At 47.8% G+C, this 16,062-nt stretch overlaps 1 protein-coding gene across 3 annotated transcripts; it reads right to left on the bottom strand.

Moving 5' to 3' along the window:
- Positions 1 to 18: 18 nt before the first annotated feature.
- On the bottom strand, positions 19 to 16,016 carry LOC106591477 (protein O-GlcNAcase). Of its 3 annotated transcripts, none has more exons than XM_082966716.1 (17): positions 15,325 to 16,016; positions 13,485 to 13,536; positions 13,247 to 13,344; positions 12,534 to 12,664; positions 11,854 to 12,025; positions 11,455 to 11,553; positions 11,136 to 11,275; positions 10,200 to 10,358; positions 9,824 to 9,920; positions 9,357 to 9,625; positions 8,117 to 8,291; positions 7,918 to 8,003; positions 6,933 to 7,025; positions 5,823 to 5,908; positions 2,155 to 2,275; positions 1,835 to 1,952; positions 19 to 556 (listed from the first exon to the last, which is right to left on the bottom strand). In XM_082966716.1, exons 1-17 carry the CDS (start codon positions 15,398 to 15,400, stop codon positions 420 to 422), a joined length of 2,109 nt encoding a protein of 702 aa, XP_082822842.1. In that variant the 5' UTR covers positions 15,401 to 16,016; the 3' UTR covers positions 19 to 419. The 3 variants fall into 3 exon arrangements, with proteins under 3 accessions (XP_082822842.1, XP_082822838.1, XP_082822839.1); XM_082966712.1 differs by having other exon boundaries at positions 9,824 to 9,934; positions 10,208 to 10,358; XM_082966713.1 differs by having other exon boundaries at positions 9,824 to 9,931; positions 10,208 to 10,358.
- Between the last annotated feature and the right edge of the window lie 46 nt (positions 16,017 to 16,062).

Here is a 16,062-nt window from a genome sequence, read left to right as displayed (position 1 = left end):
AAACATGGGTCATACAGATTCAAATTTGTCAAATCTTTATTGATCAACATAAAACAGATAAAGTACATTAGTTAGATCCTCTTACAGGCTGATTTAAATGCATCAATCATTCCATTAATATGGGATTGTGAAGTCATAATTTAAAACATACCATTAACTGATTGGAATTTACAAAGATACGTCCCACAAATACTGTCAAACAATGTGGATCCCATTGACAAACTTGATCAGATACATTTCACACATCATCCTATAGTAATTGATTGACACATGGCCATTAAACAAGCTGTTTTTTAATCAAATATTCTCGTCTCTTATCCAAAAGGCCATTTTAAAAACCTGACCATGTAGTAGTGCAAGGTGGCGACAAGTTTACAAGCTGGTTCCCATGGCGACGACTCTGTGGCAGCCATCTTTGTTTACAAGCTGGTTCCCATGGCGACGACGTCCTGAGGCAGCCCCGCCATTTTGAGCGTTGTGAAGGAGCCCAGTTTAGAGTAGAAGTCAAACATCCTCCTGTCACCCTGCCTCAGCTCACAGAACACACCTCTGGAACCTGTAGGAGAGAGAGAGAGAGGCGGTAGATTCAGATTTTAACTACAGTCAAATGACGAGGAAGGGAAAAGAATGTGAGGAACAAGACAAACTGAATGAGGGGCTGTACATAGACGTGTGTTAGTTCCGATAATCCAGCCCTATGCCACCAGGGAGAGAAGCACCATCTGGCATAGACACATTTCTGGATCAGTAACGGAATCCTACTTTATATTGTGCCAATATTCAATTCCCCACCTCTAAAGCAAAAGCTGAAAGTGCTTGAACCCCGGGTCTGATTACTAATAGGTCAAGGGTATTGTTGAACTATGACATCATCACGCTGCATAGCAGCCATCACACTAGGCCAGGGTTCGTTCCAGGAAGGCTACCGTCCTGTAGGTTCACTCCAACCCTGTTCCAGGAAGGCTACCGTCCTGTAGGTTCACTCCAACCCTGTTCCAGGAAGGCTACCGTCCTGTAGGTTCACTCCAACCCTGTTCCAGGAAGGCTACCGTCCTGTAGGTTCACTCCAACCCTGTTCCAGGAAGGCTACCGTCCTGTAGGTTCACTCCAACCCTGTTCCAGGAAGGCTACCGTCCTGTAGGTTCACTCCAACCCTGTTCCAGGAAGGCTACCGTCCTGTAGGTTCACTCCAACCCTGTTCCAGGAAGGCTACCGTCCTGTAGGTTCACTCCAACCCTGTTCCAGGAAGGCTACCGTCCTGTAGGTTCACTCCAACCCTGTTCCAGGAAGGCTACCGTCCTGTCGGTTCACTCCAACCCTGTTCCAGGAAGGCTACCGTCCTGTAGGTTCACTCCAACCCTGTTCCAGGAAGGCTACCGTCCTGTAGGTTCACTCCAACCCTGTTCCAGGAAGGCTACCGTCCTGTCGGTTCACTCCAACCCTGTTCCAGGAAGGCTACCGTCCTGTAGGTTCACTCCAACCCTGTTCCAGGAAGGCTACCGTCCTGTCGGTTCACTCCAACCCTGTTCCAGGAAGGCTACCGTCCTGTAGGTTCACTCCAACCCTGTTCCAGGAAGGCTACCGTCCTGTAGGTTCACTCCAACCCTAATCTAGTGCACCTGATTCTAATAATTAGCTGGTTGATCAGGTTAATTACAACTGGGGTTGGAGTGAAAACCTCCAGGAGGGCATCTCTCCAGGAACACCGTTGGAGAGTCCTGCTCTAGGCTCAGTCAAACAGTGACCAGAAACCCACCATGCAGGTGCACAACTACAAGGGAGTCAGCACCCTAATCACAGTAGTGGCACTTGAATATACAAGTGAACAACTCACCACTGGTCTTCATCAACGAGAGCAAGCTGCCAATCATACGCCTGGCGGGTGCGGGGTCTGTAACCCGGGGGTGGAGCTGCATGGTTACCAAGGAAGGGAAGTCCCCTGGCAACGCCCTCTACAAGAAAGACGGGGGAGAAAATATCCAATCGTATTTTCAGAGTCAAGGAACTCCATACAAAACAGAGAGAAAACATCTGAAGTAATACAGAGAGACAGAACTGAACTACAACCATATAGAATTATGTTGGGGTCAATGATTCAAACAAGACCAAGTCATATTCCAGTGTGTGATTGTGCCGTTGGAACCTAGCGGTTACCTGGTTGTTCAGTGCAGCTGCTGTGGCATCAGTAAGGCCCAGGGCATACCCACACACCCCCCTCTCATCCTCCAGAACCAGACCACAGTTTGGGGAGGGGGACAGCTGCCCTCCTGCTAGCCTGGGGAGAGAGAGAGGTACACTGGGACATTACATACTGGCTGTCTAGACAAGCACACAGTCACATATTGAATAACAAAAACTACTGGCTGGTCAGAGACTGTCCAGAGTGGATCATTGGGGAGTCATGCTGTACACTCCCTCACCCATCACTGATCAGAGACTGTCCAGAGTGGATCATTGGGGAGTCATGCTGTACACTCCCTCACCCATCACTGATCAGAGACTGTCCAGAGTGGATCATTGGGGAGTCATGCTGTACACTCCCTCACCCATCACTGATCAGAGACTGTCCAGAGTGGATCATTGGGGAGTCATGCTGTACACTCCCTCACCCATCACTGATCAGAGACTGTCCAGAGTGGATCATTGGGGAGTCATGCTGTACACTCCCTCACCCATCACTGATCAGAGACTGTCCAGAGTGGATCATTGGGGAGTCATGCTGTACACTCCCTCACCCATCACTGATCAGAGACTGTCCAGAGTGGATCATTGGGGAGTCATGCTGTACACTCCCTCACCCATCACTGATCAGAGACTGTCCAGAGTGGATCATTGGGGAGTCATGCTGTACACTCCCTCACCCATCACTGATCAGAGACTGTCCAGAGTGGATCATTGGGGAGTCATGCTGTACACTCCCTCACCCATCACTGATCAGAGACTGTCCAGAGTGGATCATTGGGGAGTCATGCTGTACACTCCCTCACCCATCACTGATCAGAGACTGTCCAGAGTGGATCATTGGGGAGTCATGCTGTACACTCCCTCACCCATCACTGATCAGAGACTGTCCAGAGTGGATCATTGGGGAGTCATGCTGTACACTCCCTCACCCATCACTGATCAGAGACTGTCCAGAGTGGATCATTGGGGAGTCATGCTGTACACTCCCTCACCCATCACTGATCAGAGACTGTCCAGAGTGGATCATTGGGGAGTCATGCTGTACACTCCCTCACCCATCACTGATCAGAGACTGTCCAGAGTGGATCATTGGGGAGTCATGCTGTACACTCCCTCACCCATCACTGATCAGAGACTGTCCAGAGTGGATCATTGGGGAGTCATGCTGTACACTCCCTCACCCATCACTGATCAGAGACTGTCCAGAGTGGATCATTGGGGAGTCATGCTGTACACTCCCTCACCCATCACTGATCAGAGACTGTCCAGAGTGGATCATTGGGGAGTCATGCTGTACACTCCCTCACCCATCACTGATCAGAGACTGTCCAGAGTGGATCATTGGGGAGTCATGCTGTACACTCCCTCACCCATCACTGATCAGAGACTGTCCAGAGTGGATCATTGGGGAGTCATGCTGTACACTCCCTCACCCATCACTGATCAGAGACTGTCCAGAGTGGATCATTGGGGAGTCATGCTGTACACTCCCTCACCCATCACTGATCAGAGACTGTCCAGAGTGGATCATTGGGGAGTCATGCTGTACACTCCCTCACCCATCACTGATCAGAGACTGTCCAGAGTGGATCATTGGGGAGTCATGCTGTACACTCCCTCACCCATCACTGATCAGAGACTGTCCAGAGTGGATCATTGGGGAGTCATGCTGTACACTCCCTCACCCATCACTGATCAGAGACTGTCCAGAGTGGATCATTGGGGAGTCATGCTGTACACTCCCTCACCCATCACTGATCAGAGACTGTCCAGAGTGGATCATTGGGGAGTCATGCTGTACACTCCCTCACCCATCACTGATCAGAGACTGTCCAGAGTGGATCATTGGGGAGTCATGCTGTACACTCCCTCACCCATCACTGATCAGAGACTGTCCAGAGTGGATCATTGGGGAGTCATGCTGTACACTCCCTCACCCATCACTGATCAGAGACTGTCCAGAGTGGATCATTGGGGAGTCATGCTGTACACTCCCTCACCCATCACTGATCAGAGACTGTCCAGAGTGGATCATTGGGGAGTCATGCTGTACACTCCCTCACCCATCACTGATCAGAGACTGTCCAGAGTGGATCATTGGGGAGTCATGCTGTACACTCCCTCACCCATCACTGATCAGAGACTGTCCAGAGTGGATCATTGGGGAGTCATGCTGTACACTCCCTCACCCATCACTGATCAGAGACTGTCCAGAGTGGATCATTGGGGAGTCATGCTGTACACTCCCTCACCCATCACTGATCAGAGACTGTCCAGAGTGGATCATTGGGGAGTCATGCTGTACACTCCCTCACCCATCACTGATCAGAGACTGTCCAGAGTGGATCATTGGGGAGTCATGCTGTACACTCCCTCACCCATCACTGATCAGAGACTGTCCAGAGTGGATCATTGGGGAGTCATGCTGTACACTCCCTCACCCATCACTGATCAGAGACTGTCCAGAGTGGATCATTGGGGAGTCATGCTGTACACTCCCTCACCCATCACTGATCAGAGACTGTCCAGAGTGGATCATTGGGGAGTCATGCTGTACACTCCCTCACCCATCACTGATCAGAGACTGTCCAGAGTGGATCATTGGGGAGTCATGCTGTACACTCCCTCACCCATCACTGATCAGAGACTGTCCAGAGTGGATCATTGGGGAGTCATGCTGTACACTCCCTCACCCATCACTGATCAGAGACTGTCCAGAGTGGATCATTGGGGAGTCATGCTGTACACTCCCTCACCCATCACTGATCAGAGACTGTCCAGAGTGGATCATTGGGGAGTCATGCTGTACACTCCCTCACCCATCACTGATCAGAGACTGTCCAGAGTGGATCATTGGGGAGTCATGCTGTACACTCCCTCACCCATCACTGATCAGAGACTGTCCAGAGTGGATCATTGGGGAGTCATGCTGTACACTCCCTCACCCATCACTGATCAGAGACTGTCCAGAGTGGATCATTGGGGAGTCATGCTGTACACTCCCTCACCCATCACTGATCAGAGACTGTCCAGAGTGGATCATTGGGGAGTCATGCTGTACACTCCCTCACCCATCACTGATCAGAGACTGTCCAGAGTGGATCATTGGGGAGTCATGCTGTACACTCCCTCACCCATCACTGATCAGAGACTGTCCAGAGTGGATCATTGGGGAGTCATGCTGTACACTCCCTCACCCATCACTGATCAGAGACTGTCCAGAGTGGATCATTGGGGAGTCATGCTGTACACTCCCTCACCCATCACTGATCAGAGACTGTCCAGAGTGGATCATTGGGGAGTCATGCTGTACACTCCCTCACCCATCACTGATCAGAGACTGTCCAGAGTGGATCATTGGGGAGTCATGCTGTACACTCCCTCACCCATCACTGATCAGAGACTGTCCAGAGTGGATCATTGGGGAGTCATGCTGTACACTCCCTCACCCATCACTGATCAGAGACTGTCCAGAGTGGATCATTGGGGAGTCATGCTGTACACTCCCTCACCCATCACTGATCAGAGACTGTCCAGAGTGGATCATTGGGGAGTCATGCTGTACACTCCCTCACCCATCACTGATCAGAGACTGTCCAGAGTGGATCATTGGGGAGTCATGCTGTACACTCCCTCACCCATCACTGATCAGAGCAGGTAGTGCTGCTGCAGGAGCCTTGGCCTTTCCTCTCTGCATCTCCATGTGGATCTTCTGTATCTCAGTCTGAAACGGAGATGTTATAAAGACAAAATCAATAAAGATGTCAGCTAGCCGATACATGCCTCACGTATTACAGAGGTGGTTTGGTGAACCAAACCTAAACGCCCGGGCTAGCTAACACCCTGGTTAGCTTATAACTACACCCGTTAGCTTCTTCATGCATCAGCTAGCTTCTCAATGAGAATGAAACACGTGAGTCATATTAGCATAATTATTAAAACAATAGAGTACCACAGTATGAGTCAGAATACCCATAAAACCTAGCATTATTCATTTTTCCCATAAGGGCTGTGTTTTGTGTAGGTTTACCCTGCCGTGACGTTCTGTTAACCATGTAAATCCCCCCCATCAGACAAGGTGACTTATTAATATATTCGCCTGTATTTACCTCCCAAAAATGTAACGCTAATGTGGCTTTCATACAGAACTACAAATGCCATGACAGACGAGACTGCTGAATCGATGTAGTAATGAATAAATTGACTAAAGTTCTTTATATGGACAATTCTGTGAACTGTCTTGACACAATACCTGTTAGCAAAGGTGTCAGCTAGAGATGAGGTGCAGGAGCTTGCAGGGATTTGTAGTTTTCAAATGAGGTGCAGGAGCTTGCAGGGATTTGTAGTTTTGCATGTCGTCTACTTTAATGCTAATTAGCATTTTTGAGTCAGTAAATAGTGCCGAATATATTGATAAAAGTCACCTTGTCCTAGAGAGATTTACATGGTTATCAAAACGTCACGCCAGGCTAAGCCCACACGAAGCACAGCCCTTATTTTAAGTGTTTCTAAAATCCCTGATGGGAAAAATGGAGGAAAAACGTTTGCAACCATTTCCCTGTTTGACTCCTAGGTTTTATGGGAATTATGACGTGTCCACTGTGGTGCTCTATACTACAGGCTTTCGCTCAGTGGGCTAACACAGTCTTATGGCAGAAGACCTGGTTTCCATTCCCAGTCGGTCCACACATCTTGTATATTTTAACAGATATGTTGGAGTCAGTTATAGATATATTGAAATAACTAACCTTGTCTTCTGGGCAGAAGGGTCGTATAGAATACACTGATGTCATAGGAGGGTGACGGAACAGATCTCTGTTACCATGGCAAGGCAGCATTCTCTAAACAACAAACAACAGCAATACTATCAGTCAGCACCAAGTCAATGATCTCTTTGTTATGCCTGAGAGATCAATGGCTCTGTCTAGGTGGTTGTCTGTGATCCCTGTGTGTGTATGGCTTGTCATTGTTTGAGTGTTGATCTGTGATGTGAATGTGACGGCGTCATTGTGTTTTGGTACAGCAGAAGTACATACAGCTGGAGTGAGTTCTGTGTTGTGCATCACATTGTACTTGTCGACTTGACACAAATAGTAGCAAAAGGTGAATGTTGAACTTTTGTTGCACACATCCCACTAACAATTTTGGATGACATAATTACTTAAGTTTGACTGCAGAATTTATTACGCAATGTTGATGCAATGACGCGGTAGCCTAGTGGTTAGAGCGTAGGGGCGGCAGGTAGCCTAATGGTTAGAGCGTAGGGGCGGCAGGTAGCCTAGTGGTTAGAGAGTAGGGGCGGCAGGTAGCCTAGTGGTTAGAGCGTAGGGGCGGCAGGTAGCCTAGTGGTTAGAGCGTAGGGGCGGCAGGTAGCCTAGTGGTTAGAGCGTAGGGGCGGCAGGTAGCCTAGTGGTTAGAGCGTAGGGGCGGCAGGTAGCCTAGTGGTTAGAGCGTAGGGGCGGCAGGTAGCCTAGTGGTTAGAGCGTAGGGGCGGCAGGTAGCCTAGTGGTTAGAGCGTAGGACTAGTAACTGAAAGGTTGCAAGATTGAATCCCCGAGCTGACAAGGTACAAATCTGTCGTTCTGCCCCTGAACAAGGCAGTTAACCCACTGTTCCTAGGCCGTCATTGTAAATAATTATTTGTTCTTAACTGACTTACCTAGTTAAATAATGGTTAAATAAATAAAATCTCGTTAAAGGGGTGATGGGGGCTGATGGGGGTAAGCGCCGTACCTGGAACTCCCCGGAGAGACCCCCTCTAAACCCCCAGGGCTCTGGGTCGTCAGTCATCACCTGGGCTGAGGGCCTACTCTGCCCCCCTGTGGACACAAACAATATTACACATTAATGACACATCAACCTGTATGCTTATTCATTGTTTGGCGGCGCCGCTTCATGTGTCACACACACTATTCCCCCACCGCTGTTGTACCCAATTGTTTGACGTAGGCGCGGGCCAGGGTGACACCACTCTTGATGTCACAGATGTAGTTGTAGAGGTCGTAGAGGATGCTCCGGTTGGGGGCGTTGGACAGACGGTTAAACATGGTAAACACAGCAACACACATCACGTCAAAACACTTCGCCCTGGAACGCCACTCTGCTGTCTGGAGAGAGGGAGAGAGGGGGGGCCGAGAGATGCATGCAGACAGAGACAGAGAGAGAGAGACAGAGGGAGTTAGTGAGAAAGAGAGAGACTGTGTGTGTTAAAGAGTTGTCAATGTAAGTTCTTACAATTTCCACATCAATACAGATTCTTAAATTATTACATTGATTGATTGAGTTCCACCTAGTCTCTATATCCCACACTACCTTCAGCCAGTCCAGTCCCAACACACACACACACTCCTCACCATCTCAGTCCAGTCCCAACACACACACACACTCCTCACCATCTCAGTCCAGTCCCAACACACACACTCCTCACCATCTCAGTCCAGTCCCAACACACACACACTCCTCACCATCTCAGTCCAGTCCCAACACACACTCCTCACCATCTCAGTCCAGTCCCAACACACACTCCTCACCATCTCAGGCCAGTCCCAACACACACACACACACTCCTCACCATCTCAGGCCAGTCCCAACACACACACACACACACTCCTCACCATCTCAGTCCAGCCCCAACACACACACACACTCCTCACCATCTCAGTCCAGTCCCAACACACACACACACACACACACTCCTCACCATCTCAGTCCAGCCCCAACACACACACACACACACTCCTCACCATCTCAGTCCAGTCCCCACACACACATACACCTCACCATCTGTCCAGTCCCAACACACACACACTCCTCACCATCTCAGTCCAGTCCCAACACACACACACACTCCTCACCATCTCAGTCCAGTCCCAACACACACACACACACACTCCTCACCATCTCAGTCCAGCCCCAACACACACACACTCCTCACCATCTCAGTCCAGCCCACACACACACACACACACACACACTCCTCACCATCTCAGTCCAGCCCCCACACACACACACACACTCCTCACCATCTCAGTCCAGTCCCAACACACACACACACCTCACCATCTCAGTCCAGTCCCAACACACACACACTCCTCACCATCTCAGTCCAGCCCCAACACACACACAGACCTCACCATCTCAGTCCAGTCCCAACACACACACACACTCCTCACCATCTCAGTCTCTGCCTCTCCCACTGCTTCTCTGTGTGCTTTCAGCCAGTCCAGTTCCGTCAGCATGGTTCTAGCAGTAGAACCGTGTTCATACGGCAGGTAGAACAGTTCTGAGAGTAGCTGGAGATCGTCCAGGGTCAGGGGTTCTGCTGTGAACAGGGGGTTGTCCCCAGAACCTGGCACGTACACGGGGTCTCCCACGTCAGTCTGCATGGGCTCCTCGTCAGAGGACTCCTTCTTCAGGTGGGTGGGGTTCAGAGGTCGAGGGCCTGAGGTGAAGACGACAACCAGAGAGTTAATTCATCTGTTTTATCTCTTCACAATGAATAGATTTATTAAAAAGTGGATCTGGAATCACGGTCCTCATGGAGACTAGGATGTGTTGTTTTTGTGTCGTTTTCATGCGTTTGCCCACGAGGGGATAAATAAAGTTGTATTGAATTGAATGGTCATCTTTCCCTCTGTACCTCCAGGCTGGTCAGTGCTGAGGAACTCCTGTAGCCAGTCAGTCAGGGCCAGGGTGAGGGCTCTCTTGGGGCTGTAGCAGGGGTCTGAGCCTGCCTTGTCATCATCACCTGCTGGGGCGATGACATAGTTAAAGGTTAGTTTAACTCAGTGGCATTGTGATTCATCCTAAGATTAGAAGGTACGGGGTTCGATCCCCCTGGTTGAGTCATACCAAATACTCTAAAAATGGGTGTCGATGCCTCTCTGCATGGCACTCAGTGGATGGATTGGCGGCAAGGCCCTGCGATACACTAGCGTCCTGTCCAGGGGTTATTTGTACATCAAGCTGCCTCACATAAGACATTAAAAGGAGTGTAAAACAGTAACACCTCATAGATACTCACTCATCTCCACGTCTCTCTGTCCTCCTACTCTTCCTCCTTCAGACCGGCACCACGTCGCCAGGGTATGGATCGCCACGAAGTTAGGGTAGTACTCGCAGTTAGGGTTGGTCAGCACCCCTCTCAGCTTGGGGATCAGGTCTGTGGGACGATCCTAAGGAGAGGAAGACATGAAGCGAATTAGGGGGGGGGTTCAGCCTGACCGGGAAACTATCCAAGGTGGATTAATGGAGAAACAAGCAGGATATGTGATGAAGGTTTGAAAGACAGTCGGCAGCAGGGTTGGTTGGGTTCAATTCAGGCTCACCTCTTTGTGAACTTGCCTGAACTGAAATTGTTCCCAAGACCCCACTAGAAGAGGACCACAGTAGTGGAGGAGAAAAACTTCTCTATTATTCTACATCTACTATTAACATACTCCCTGTCTACCACACTGCTTATAGAACACTGCTTCTAGTGCAATAGTAGTGCATTATATAGGCAATAGTGGTTGAATAGACAATGAATTATCCTAAACCTTCCACAATAGAAGGTGAATAGAAACACTTATTAATAATAGAAACCTTGTATGGTCTCATCCTCTGGGGTCATAGTATTAATAATAGAAACCTTGTATGGTCTCATCCTCTGGGGTCATAGTATTAATAATAGAAACCTTGTATGGTCTCATCCTCTGGGGTCATAGTATTAATAATAGAAACCTTGTATGGTCTCATCCTCTGGGGTCATAGTATTAATAATAGAAACCTTGTATGGTCTCATCCTCTGGGGTCATAGTATTAATAATATAAACCTTGTATGGTCTCATCCTCTGGGGTCATAGTATTAATAATAGAAACCTTGTATGGTCTCATCCTCTGGGGTCATAGTATTAATAATAGAAACCTTGTATGGTCTCATCCTCTGGGGTCATAGTATTAATAATAGAAACCTTGTATGGTCCCATGAAGATTCTCTGGGGGTCGTAGTCATTGGCGTGGATGTTGTCCCAGATAACCGGCGCCCTCTTCAGGACGGAGGACACCTCTACAATGGACTCTACCGTGATGTGGTGCGACACCACCTTAGGACCTGCAGGACAGGATAGCATAGCGTGGGTTAGATTGGGTGCCTGATAGTTTGAACACTGTGCTTTGTAATGTCCTTAAAACTCACTCATCCGAGGAAACATTCCAGGAGCAAAATTTAGCAAACAGACTATAGTTGTTGGAAAACAAAACAAAGGAAAGTGACTTCCTGTCTGCTCTCACCTGTCCAGAGAACATCAATCCCAGGTAGGAGGTTCTCTCCCACAGTGTGAAGGTAGGCCGACTGGGAGACGTTAGGAGTGCAGAATGCTGCACAGTAATCTGAAACAAACCACAACACAGACATTCTAGTCCTTGACGACACTTGCAAAAAGCAGCAAATTGTGAGAAAATAAATAATTAATATTGAATTTTAAAACCGGGTGTGTCCAATATGGCTACCAGCAAACAACATGTAATGGAGCACTGCTTTTAATTACAATGACCTTCTCACTGTGTGGTTGTCTGACATTGGAATGTCCAGTCTAGATCCTTCTGATTCTATTTCTATGGGTCTGACTGACCGTTCGTCCATTCTAGATCATTCTGATTCTGTGGTGATGGTCTGACCTCTGACCTCACCTGTGGGGCAGAAGAGGAAGGTGTCAGGCTGTCCCAGGTGTTTGAACACCTCGTTGGTGACAGCTACCTGGGCGTGGGCGAACGAGCTGAATGCCTGCTTGTCCGCCGGACACATCTCTGTCTCGATGTCGTCGAAGAGGAGGGAGAAGGAACTGCAGCCAAACCCACTCACCTGGAAGAAGAGAGGGGAGGAGAAATCAGCTTTTCTCACAGGCCACACTTTCTCTCTAAACATACTTCTAGAACCCCACCTGGTCCAGTTCTAGGCTACCATACTTCTAGAACCCCACCTGGTCCAGTTCTAGGCTACCATACTTCTAAAACCCCACCTGGTCCAGTTCTAGGCTACCATACTTCTAGAACCCCACCTGGTCCAGTTCTAGGCTACCATACTTCTAGAACCCCACCTGGTCCAGTTCTAGGCTACCATACTTCTAGAACCCCACCTGGTCCAGTTCTAGGCTACCATACTTCCAGAACCCCACCTGGTCCAGTTCTAGGCTACCATACTTCTAGAACCCCACCTGGTCAGGTTCTAGGCTACCATACTTCCAGAACCCCACCTGGTCCAGTTCTAGGCTACCATCGTTTGAGAACCCCACTTGGTCCAGTTCTAGGTTACCATAGTTCTGGAGCATCACTTGTTCCAGTTCTAGGTTACCATGGATCTAGAACATCACCTGGTCCAGTTTCCTCTTCAGGGTGGCAACCTCTTTGGGGTTGGAGAATGTGATGTCCAGTCCAGGGGAGATGGCGTAGATGAAGTCCACTCCGTTCTTCTTCGCTGCAGTTATCAGAGCAACCAGTTTCTCTGGAACAGACGATTAAGATTCACCCCAAATGGCACCCTATTCCCTTTATAGTGCACTACTTTTGACCAGGTCAAAGGTCGTACATTATATATCCTGTACATACTGTATAGATTAGTGAAGAGGGTGCCACGTCAAAGTAAAACAAATGACCATTTTAACTTGACTTAACCAGGTAAATGGATTGACAAGAACACATTGTATTTGTCAATGTCTCAAAATGACTACCTATAGCCTAAAGACATACACCATCTACTTTTACTATCTGGGGGAAATGGTGTCATTCGAGACAGAGGCTTTTACAACAATGTGATAGTTGCTAAGTAGATCAATTAAATCAAAGTAGATCAAAGGTAAATGGGAGTGGATCTTCAGGTCAAATCGAGGGCATCAACGATGATCTGACATGACAACATATCAAGACACAACATGGAGCTGCATCTCCTAGGCAACGCCACAACAACACATCACAATCACTATGTCTCTTATCTGAACTAAGGGTGGGGTGTAACTAGGTGGTACTGATGTAGGGGTCAGGGGTTTGCAACGCTGTGTGTGTGTGTGAGACGCTGTGGCCTCCTAACCTGCCTCCTCAGGTGAGTACAGGTCCCTCCAGTACATTCTGTGTTTGTAGTCATCTTTAGGGGCGTAGAGGTACGTGTTCAGACCCCACTTCTGCTCCCTACACAAACAAACACACTGTATGAGACACTTCTGGTAAAGCAACAACTTCCTGTAAGGACTGGATAGGTGAAAGGAACACAGTGAAGAAGAGGGAGAGAAAGAGTATGGGTGAGTGTGTGTTTAGAAATTGTTTACTACCTCTGGAAAAGCTCAGTCCTCTGTTCCATAGTCCATGGTCGCCCGTAAAAGCCTGGGTGAAGCAAAGGTCATATAAACTTTTACAGTTGTCATGCATAACGTGGAGCACAGAGTGTCATCAAGGCAAAGGGTGGCTACATCGAAGAATATAAAATATATTTTGATTTGTTGAACACTTTTTAGGTTACTAAATTATTCCATATGTGTTATTTCATAGTTTTGATGTCTTCACTATTATTCTACCATGTAGAAAATAGTAAAAATAAAGAAAAACCCTGGAATGAGTAGGTGTGTCCAAACTTTTGACTGGTACTGTATATATATCAGGGATGGGTAACTCCGGTCCTCCAGGGCCTGATTGGTGTCACTCTATTTGCCCCATCTAATTTTATCAACTAATCATGATCTTCAGTTTAGAATGCAATTAGTTTAAATAAGCTGTGTTTGCTAAAGATAGGGGAAAAGTGACACCACTCCACCCCTCAGGATTGGAGTTTCCCCATCCCTGATATAAACTCAGCAAAAAAAGAAACGGCCCTTTTTCAGGACCCTGTCTTTCAAAGATAATTAGTAAAAATCCAAATTACTTTCATTTGTAAAAAGGTTTAAACACTGTTTCCCGTGCTTGTTCAATGACCCATAAAATATTAATGAACATGCACCTGTGAAACAGTCGTTAAGACACTAACAGCTTACAGACGGTGGGCAATTAAGGTCACAGTTATGAAAACTTAGGACACTAAAAGAGGCCTTTCTACTGACTCTGAAAAACACCAAAAGAAAGATGCCCAGGGTCCCTGCTCATCTGCGTGAACGTGCCTTAGGCATGCTGCAAGGAGGCATGAGGACTGTAGATGTGGCCAGGAAAATAAATTGCAATGTCTGTACTGTGAGACGCCTAAGACAGCCCTACAGGGAGACAGGACTGACAGTTGATCATCCTCGCAGTGGCAGACCACGTGTAACAACCCACCGTCGCTGGACCAGACAGGACTGGCAAAAAGTGCTCTTCACTGATGAGTCGCTGTTTTGTCTCACCAGGGGTGATGGTCGGATTCGCATTTATCGTCGAAGAAATGAGCGTCACACTGAGGCCTGTACTCTGGAGCGGGATCGATTTGGAGGTGGAGGGTCACAGCATCATCGGACTGAGCTTGTGGTCATTGCAGGCAATCTCAACGCTGTACCTTACAGGGAAGACATCTTCCTCCCTCATGTGGTACCCTTCCTGCAGGCTCATCCTGACATGACCCTCCAGCATGACAATGCCACCAGCCAAGTGCCCGGATCTCAATCCCATTGAGTACGTCTGGGACCTGTTGGATCGGAGGGTGAGGGCTAGGGCCATTCCCCCCAGAAATGTCCGGGAACTTGCAGGTGCCTTGGTGGAAGAGTGGGGTAACATCTCACAGCAAGAACTGGCAAATCTGGTGCAATCCATGTTAATGCAGCTGGTGGCCACACCAGATACTGACTGTTACTTCTGATTTTGACCCCCCCTTTGTTCAAAGACACATTATTCTGTTTCTGTTAGTCACATGTCTGTGGAACTTGTTCAGTTTATGTCTCAGTTGTTGAATCTTATGTTCATACAAATATTTAGACGTTAAGTTTGCTGAAAATTAACGCAGTTGACCGTGAGAGGACGTTTCTTTTTTTGCTGAGTTTATATGGTATATACAAATATATTATTATAATCTGATACATGCACTGAAATGTGTGGCTTAATGTAACTACATTGAATCAAAACAGACACTATTTGTAGGCCTTTCCTACAGCAGGCTATTTGATTGACATCTTACAGTAGACCATTTGACGTGATGACGAGTAGAACTCTCACCTTCCACCACACCACTGATGAACCTGCGGGTCTTCCCCGTCTCGGCTGCCGCCTTGGAGGCGCTCGGCTTCGGCATGGTTTTCTCCAAGTTCTAGGTAGTTTCAATTTGTGTACCTGTCCCGGAGATGATTTGATCAGGCGTTAGATGAAGCCTTTAGTAGCACATCGAGCTAGGTAAAGTTACTCAATGACAATCGATCACTGAAAATGGCCTAGCTGAGTTTGTCAACCACGTAGCTCTGCATGGGATTGTATTTAAATGATAGTTGAGTTCCTTATTGCGCCGTAGTGCGCAGACTCAGTAGCTCGCCAAATAAATCGATACAAGTTGTATTACACAATTAGACAGTGGAATGCCAATCATAGGAAGAATCATAATTAAAAGTGAAGAAAATATTGTTTTTGTTAACCATACGCGTGTACAATCGTGGATCGATTGGTTGGTGCGTGCTTAAAGAGACAGTGCACCATTTCCTTTAAAGGGTCCGCTCTCCATCTTATCAACGTGCCAAATGAAAAAAATAGGCATCAGTTCACAAGTCTACTTTAACTTAATTCATCTTCATCTTAAACTAGTCTTGCTTGTGATTACCTTGTACCATCCTTTTCAAAGTTAATGTATTTTTGGAAATGTAGTTTGGCAGGTTAATTATTTTCTACGTTGTGAGCTTCAAAGCCAAAGGTTGGCTGTTACTAAGCAACTCATTTCCACTTTAAGAAGACTGACAGTGTAGGGTT

Source organism: Salmo salar, chromosome 02, assembly GCF_965601325.2.
Source record: "Salmo salar chromosome 02, fSalSal1, whole genome shotgun sequence".
In the NCBI taxonomy this organism is placed as follows: domain Eukaryota; kingdom Metazoa; phylum Chordata; class Actinopteri; order Salmoniformes; family Salmonidae; genus Salmo; species Salmo salar.
The sequence above is the reverse complement of the archived record's forward strand: the minus strand, read 5'-3'. Positions and strand labels throughout refer to the sequence as shown.

Bases quoted from the DNA above. Each gene is read 5' to 3' on its own strand.
- LOC106591477 (XM_082966712.1), bottom strand. From the start codon at position 15,400: ATGCCGAAGCCGAGCGCCTCCAAGGCGGCAGCCGAGACGGGGAAGACC. The intron at 9,935-10,207 runs GTGAGTATCTAT...TCATCGCCCCAG, and splicing joins ACAGAGAGACGTGGAGATGA to CAGGTGATGATGACAAGGCA. The intron at 9,626-9,823 runs GTACAGAGGGAA...TCTTCACCTCAG, and splicing joins CAGCACTGACCAGCCTGGAG to GCCCTCGACCTCTGAACCCC.